Here is a 7,811-nt window from a genome sequence, read left to right on the forward strand (position 1 = left end):
ATTTTTTGACCCTGCTACCCCATACCTTTGTTTTATCATTTTGTTAGCACCCTTTTTGAGATCCCCCCCTGAACTCCTGCCTTCCTCGGCTGCTTCCCTGCACTTGAGTCCACCTACCTTTTGGCCACACCACAACGAACCCCTCAAACGTGATAGAGAGCATAGCCATTCTGACTCAAATGGCAATAAGACAAAACAAATTATTCAATGTGTATGTTATAGTTCATTAACACATTCACTGCCATTGACGGCTTTAGAAGTCAAATATCCATGTTTCTTATATCTTTTGGTTGCTGGCGTCCTGCCACAAAGGAGTTGAATCAATATTTCTACTATTACCGTGTATACCGAGTCTACTTCTTAAGTACAGTGTGTGCACTTTTTCCAGTATTGCAGACAGCACTGAATAGTATCTGACAGCAACACTTGAGAAAAAGTACCAGTATATGAACTGAAAATAACTTTGGTAAAAGTTAAAGTCGCTTTGTACAATATTTCTTGAGTAAAGGTATCTGATATTTTCTGTGCTTAAGTATTAAATGTAATTTTGTGATATTAAATATACATGAGTATTGGAGGTAAAAGTACTATATTAAAAAAAAGTGAGTGGTTTGAATTTTATGTTTTTATTCGATGTAAATTTTATTTACTCACTTATTTATTTATTAGTTTGGAAAATATGCAACACCGTCCTCTGCTGGCCACAAACAAGGAGGGAGAGAGTGATGATCAGAATCAGAATCAGAATCATCTTTATTTGCCAAGTATGTCCAAAACACACAAGGAATTTGTCTCCGGTAGTTGGAGCCGCTCTAGTACAACGGAACACTTTGGAGACATAAAGACATTGACAAAAAACAATTGTGCAAAAAGATGCAGAGTCCTCTAGCACTTAGAGCAGTTCGAATGACTAATATTGCAATAGTCCGGTGCAATGACCATTGTGCAAAGGGCGCTGAGACTTCAAGGGGTGTATGCGATTTCAAGTGACGAGTAGTGCGATCAAGTGAGTGGCCAGTATATGCAAATAGTGCAGCATGGCGAGACAACTACAGTGATGACACCGTTTATCCTGCTCCCACCCACACAGCGTTTCCCAACCTTTATTGAGCATATAATCTAAAAGGGAGCAGGAGAGAGAGAGAGAGAGAGACAATGACTATATAAAAATACTTCCTGATCATCTGAATACCTTTTTCGTGACCTCCACCGACTCGTATCCCTGTCACATTAGTAAAGGGCGGACTATATATTCTTTCATTCAGTGTTCTGAGGTTCAGGCATTATGTCAACCATTTCTTCTTGGTTTTGTTTCTTTTTTTTTCTTTTTTACTAATACAGATGGTTAGGGGAACTGTATCAGAGTCAAGTTTACTAATGAAGCCCTTAATCACAAAATAGTGTCAGAGGGCAGCACAAGCCCATACTTGACAAATACAAGAGAAGCGGAAGTAAAACTGGCCAAAATCCAGATGTCAGGGGCAGGGTATTAAGAATACATTTAAGTATAAGTATTATAGTATAACGTACAATATACATTTTATTCAGAAAATGTAGTACGATAAAGATGAAAGTTGCCGAAGGTATAAATAATGGGACCGATATGTAAAAATTATACTTAGGTACCATAACAAAGTATTTGTACTCGGTTACATTACGGGACTGACTGTAGAAAACCATCATATGTCGAGTATCTGGCAAAGGAGAGTCCAATTCTTTTCATCTACTACATCTCTATATAATGTATTCAACATTGTAGCTTTGTCACTCTGCATCATATGCACAATTCAATTCAATTTGATCAGTATTACTGCACCATAGCAATGCAATGTCTCTCTGTACTTTATATATATGTGAAATGTCGGAAATATGTATATTGTTGTAGGCTCTTCTCAAGAAAGTACGAGAGTGACTCCATCTACTGGATACAAATTCCTTGTGTGTGTGTGTGTGCGTGTGTGTGTGTGTGTGTGTGTGTGATTTTTTGAAACATATTTGGCCAGTAAAGATGATTCAGATTTTCGCACACAGGTGCCTTTTGATGTATTTGCTTTGTGTACGCTCACATTTTGCAACACAGTTGGCCCTGCGTTTTTAGCCACACGGCCTTTAACCACACAGATATGAAAGTCAACTTGGACCATCTCAGGAAATCACATGGTTCACGATGGTCAAAGATCATATCGGGTCCATGTCATTCAATACAGACTTTCAAGACCAGTAGGAGCTCATTCCATTGTTTTTCCATTTGTCAATTTGACTTGTCATAAACGCATCACTGAAAAAAAAAAAAAAAAAAGCTGCCAAGATATTCCATCGTGAGACAGCACAAACACTGCAGCAGTCACAATGCAAACGAGCATAATGTAAAACTGGTTTCACAGGAGTGGCCACTGTATAAATAGACACACGAGGACAGCATAACAGAACAGCAAACATACTGCTGCACTTGAACTACATGATGCTGAGGACAACATGGGCTCTCCTTCTGGGTGCATTACTCACAATTCAAGGTGAAGTGACTGCATCGTTCTTCTCGTTTCAGATTTAAAAGGCTCATTTGGGGAATGTTGTTGGTCGACGTTGTTCAAATGTCACGTTGTGTGTGCTACGGTTCCCTTGGAAATATCGCATGACACAAAGGAAACTATTCTAACGAGCATTTGAGAATTAATTCACGTTTAAAAATACAAACAGAAAAAAATACAAATGACTATATCCTGGATTGATCGCCAGTATTAGTTATGTATCACTTATTTGTTTATAAACAAAAAACCAAAAAAAGAAGTAATTACACCCTACATTTCCCCGATTAGTCACATGACTTGAGATCTGATTTTAGATGTTTGTACCACCATTAGTTGAGTTAACTCCAACTCACTGGACGAGTTATGGAAAGGCTCCACATCAGTGCCAATCATAACAAAGCAAAATCCAAGACCTGAAGTGTAGAAATACTTGTCACACGCGCTGGGAGGTTAATAATTCCAATTTTTCTTTTATCTCTTTCCTGCAGGTGGCTCGAAAGCTCAGGGTAGGTTCTGCAATTTGCTTTAACACGATAATGGTGATACGACATCAGAGTGTATTACAGCCATTAACGCAATGTTTATGCTCCCCCAGAGTGTGGAATGGCACCACTAAACACAAGGATAGTCGGCGGTGACGATGCCCCGGCGGGCGCGTGGCCCTGGCAAGTCAGCATGCACTTCACTGGGGCTCACATATGCGGTGGGAATGTAATCAGCGAGGGATGGGTGCTCACGGCAGCCCACTGCATTCTCAGGTAGGGCAACCTTTGCGCCACTTCCACATACATCCATTGTTCGCGACGGCAAAAGTACCCGCACTCTGTACTTATGTAGTACAGATACTTGTGTATAAAAAAGACTGGAAGAAGTAGAAGTACTGATTTAAAGTAAAAAAAATAAATAAAATAGTAATACAAAATACAGACTGAAATGTTCTTAAGTTCAGTCATATAGTGGAGCAGATGAAACGTCATCGTGGGTTTCCGGCCCTTGCGCAAATGGGTTCAAAGCTCAAAGGGACATACCCATTTACAACGATGTTTCCCAGGGTTTAGCATGAGTATTCATATCTATGAAAAGATAAGAGTACATTGTCACAACCTCCACACATCCTCTATTTATTTGGGCGTGTGGCGTGGCCCACTCATAAAAACGACATTTTATGGCAGAGCTAAATGGGATTATTTCAAAAGTCTCGTTGTGACATAACAGCAAAAACTGGGCTTAAAAAAAACAAGAGAAAAAATAATGAAATGTGGAATATATTACTTCATTTAAGTGAAATTATCTTCCAGTAGAACAGGAAAATTGGACTTGGCAAAATTACTAAAAAGAGGTCAATACAAAAAAACATATTTACACTAATTACACCTATAGTTTATGGCATTTTCTTGTGTTAAGCTAAACTTCCTCATAACCAGTAATAAGATCTAAATAAACAGTTGTAATAGCTAACAATTATGAATTTACCCTTTTTTTCCCCTCTCTCTCTCTCTCTTTTTTTATAAAATGTAGCACTGAACTTCGTCTTTGGCTCATGTACTTTGGAAAACAGAATCAGAGTACCACCAGTCCTAATGAGGTCACCCGCACTTTGTCCCAGATCATCGTTCATCCCCAGTACAACAGCGTGACCTTTCAAAACGACGTAGCTCTCATGAGGCTGAGCAGCCCCGTCACTTACACTGACTACATCCGACCCATCTGCATGGCAAGCAACTCAAGCCATTTCAACAACGGCACCAGGTGCTGGGGCACTGGATGGGGCAGACTGGGGGCTGATGGTGAGTTTTACCTTCACAGTTGTCTTGAACATTCCCTCATATATCAAGGAATCGAACTCCAACGACCAGGCCTCGGTGGTCTTGGTCACCGTAGCGAAAAAAGTAAGCCCACAAGTTAGCAAGAATGAGTAAAAACAAAAAAATAATTCCTCTATGTATGTCTTCCAGTGTTGAGTGTTGTTAACAAACCAGCCATATTTGAAGGATTAAAAAATCCTTCAAATATTCCCCCAATTGACGGGAATACTGTCCCGTCAATTGGTGAAAATGTCTTTCACTTCTCCATGCAGAGCCAAATCAGGCCTTTGAAAGGCTGCAAGAGGTTGAGATTCCAACAATTGGAAACCGGCAATGCGGCTGCAGCTACAGCCTGGTGGAAAACGTAACCATCACCAGCAATATGATATGCGCTGGGGAGGAGAACAAAGGAATATGTCAGGTTCGTGTTTTATGATTTTGTTTGCAATTGTATTTGGTAGTGGAGGTCAGATTCCTCTGTGGCCTTATTTCTTTCTTTCAAACATTTCTTTTCAGGGTGATTCAGGTGGTCCGCTGCAATGTAAACAAGGCTCAGCTTGGATCCTGTCGGGCCTCGCCAGTTTCGGCATACCTTGCGCCACCAGGTTTTTCCCTGAGGTCTTCACTCGTGTGTCGTTTTACCAGGACTGGATTACAGCGCAAGCGCAGGGTGCCAACATTAGTTTTGTGACCTACACCTCGACTGATCCTGACCAAGACGACAATTTCGTGTGCCGATTAACAGAGCCCTCGTCAGCCACAGCAACTCTTTCTAGCCTTAGCATCTTGCTATTCCTACTGGGCATTCAGGTTTTATAAGTGACTTGATGACACCTAGTACCTGATCATATGACATAAAACGGAAAATGGTATTTTTAATTTATATTCTTTTATGAATCACCGTGGAGGAACAGTGCAATGATTCCATTCCACACTCATGTGTAAACCAACAATCTGAATATGAACATTCATTTTAACAACACTGTGAAGGTACACACAGTTACCTCACTTTTACATTTTGTATTTATTCAGAATATTCCCGCGACCCTTGTGAAGATAAGCGGCTCAGAATACGGATGGATGGATTTATTCAGAATAAGCATTGCATCACAATTGCAGTGGTTACTTAAAGTGATTAAGGGGCTTGAAATAAAGAAGTAATTAATTGATGAATTGAACCTTAATCTGGTCATTCATTAATGAATTGTTCATTAATCGTGTCCTTAATAATTAAGTGAGCAATGAAGCTGAAAAGTATGACACTTTAATATCTTTTAGCTGTAAATGACACAGAATAATGGCAAAAGACATATCCAGAAGTATTCATAAAACTACATTCTAGTACAAGTTAACATGATTCTTTAGAATGCTACAACAGATAGTTTTTCCAAAATACGGAGATGAAAAATGTTCAAAATGTAAAATAAATTTAAAAAATATGATCTCTGACACAACTTCTTACTTTGTCTTTTGCCTATTTCTTAAAATAATTCAATAATAACGATATAGTACAGTTTTGTCAAGTACGGCATTATAACTCACATTAGATCGATCTAGGATATGTGTGACAGAAATTTTAATATGACTAAGTTGATGGTGATGTCATTGTTGCACTCAAGGCAGATAAAACCTGTGGCATGGTATTCCAACGTCCCGCTCACTACTTACATAACAAGGTTTAACTCGCATTTAATTGGTTTGTCAATCTACATCTAGATGCACCAGATCAAAAGATTTGAAAAAGTCAGGGAGAGGTGAACTCTTACACGTCCTCTCGGGCGAGTGAGCGGCCGAGAATATCTCAAACTGGTTTGACTTTGTGCCCATCAACAAATGTTTCCAATGTCATAATTACCTGTTGTAATGTTGAAACGTCACTACATAGAAGCCAAAGTTAGGTTGATGTATAGTAGCTGTAATCTAGGTGCAGGAAATTATCAAATTTCACTTGTTGCAGAGATGTGCATTTAGTTTCTACGAATAATGTATCTTTATTCATCTATCCATGAAAAAAAAAAAAAAAAAAAAACGCCAAAGACAGGCTAATGAATAGCATTGGCGTTGTGGCGTTATAACCCTTTAAGCAACAGATATTTGAACACATGGTTGAGCAACACATGTACAAAGACAGTATAACAATACCCAAAGGCATATATTCCTTATCCTCCGCAAAGAACAACATATTACTGCGAGTTTTGATCCACTCCATGTACAGTATATGGGTATATCTGTATTATACTGCCCCCAGGTGGCCAAGACATGCAGACCAGAAGGAGCAGCATGAAGGAACCTGTGTTTTAAAATCTCCTAACTTCCGTGGTTCCAAGCGTGCTCGTTTTCGTGAAAGAACTTCGTTCACAACAATGTATAAAAAAAACAACCAATTCATTCCTGACAGAGAAGTCTATACATTTTGCAGAGCTCTGGGTTCGTAACTACCCTATCTTATCCTTAGCAGATACAGTAGTCGAACAAAAACTATCTGACTCTACCCCAGACTTATACAACGTTTCAAACAGGCCAGTATGGAATCGCTGTCGTCTGATTGGTCCGTAATCTGACGTCATCGTTGTTCGGCCGAATGATGACTATCTGATCTGGCTCCAGACGCCGCCTGCAGATGTCTCCTGCATTCAATGTTTATAGTGGCTCCCCGCAGTTCCTTTCTTCCTTGACATCTGTCTCCAAATACCCCCTGATGGGGGCCAAATACCCCCCGATGGGGGCCTTCCTGCAATATACTCCTATACTCCAATACACATTCTCTTCCAAACTAGTTAGAATGACATATTAGAATATAAAGAATTCTATATTCCCTTCAAGCACAATGTCCATTGAATTGAAGCGGTAAACGTGGCAAAAACGGTTTCATTCTTTACATTCCATTGTTATGTCATTACTGTGTGATTTTATTAAGTACAATATACAGTGTTATTTTTTTCTGATTAAAAAACACATTTTATTAAAAAGAACATTTTTGTGATGCTGAAACAGATTCCTGGCATGTCCGTTCATTTTAATGGTGGAAAGCTGATTTGAGTTCGTGTCACGGAACAAATTAAACTATGAAGTCAAGGCACCACTGTGTGTGCCTTGGCTCATTAATGATTTGGGAAATACTGGTGCCGACCACACTAATCCTGTTTCCGTTTTATTTATTTTTTAAAAAGTAACAGATATAGTATAAGATAGTGAAATTTTGTGATGAAAATGATTAACTTTTTAATCTTATTCTCCATATCTATATTTTTCCACATCTTAAGATGAATGCCATTTTTTTATTTTTTATTTATGCAGATCCAGCAACGTTTAAACTGAGGAGTACTATTGTCACAAGTATTACAATAATAATGGTCATGGTTCTACAGATACCTATTTTTGTGTGCAATGTCGGCATTTAGGGGCACAAGGGTACAGTATTTATTATTGTGACCACATAATTTTGAGTAATTATTCAAGAAAGAAGTCAAACATCATA

At 38.9% G+C, this 7,811-nt stretch overlaps 1 protein-coding gene across 1 annotated transcript; it reads left to right on the forward strand.

The window, feature by feature from the left end:
• Positions 1-2,407: 2,407 nt before the first annotated feature.
• On the forward strand, positions 2,408-5,506 carry zgc:123217 (uncharacterized protein LOC641414 homolog). The gene is made up of 6 exons (XM_061706309.1): positions 2,408-2,513; positions 3,017-3,034; positions 3,124-3,286; positions 4,047-4,315; positions 4,606-4,754; positions 4,850-5,506. Exons 1-6 carry the CDS (start codon positions 2,459-2,461, stop codon positions 5,150-5,152), a joined length of 957 nt encoding a protein of 318 aa, XP_061562293.1. The 5' UTR covers positions 2,408-2,458; the 3' UTR covers positions 5,153-5,506.
• Positions 5,507-7,811: the final 2,305 nt, after the last annotated feature.

Source organism: Phycodurus eques, chromosome 19 (genome assembly GCF_024500275.1).
Source record: "Phycodurus eques isolate BA_2022a chromosome 19, UOR_Pequ_1.1, whole genome shotgun sequence".
Classification (NCBI taxonomy): Eukaryota; Metazoa; Chordata; class Actinopteri; order Syngnathiformes; family Syngnathidae; genus Phycodurus; species Phycodurus eques.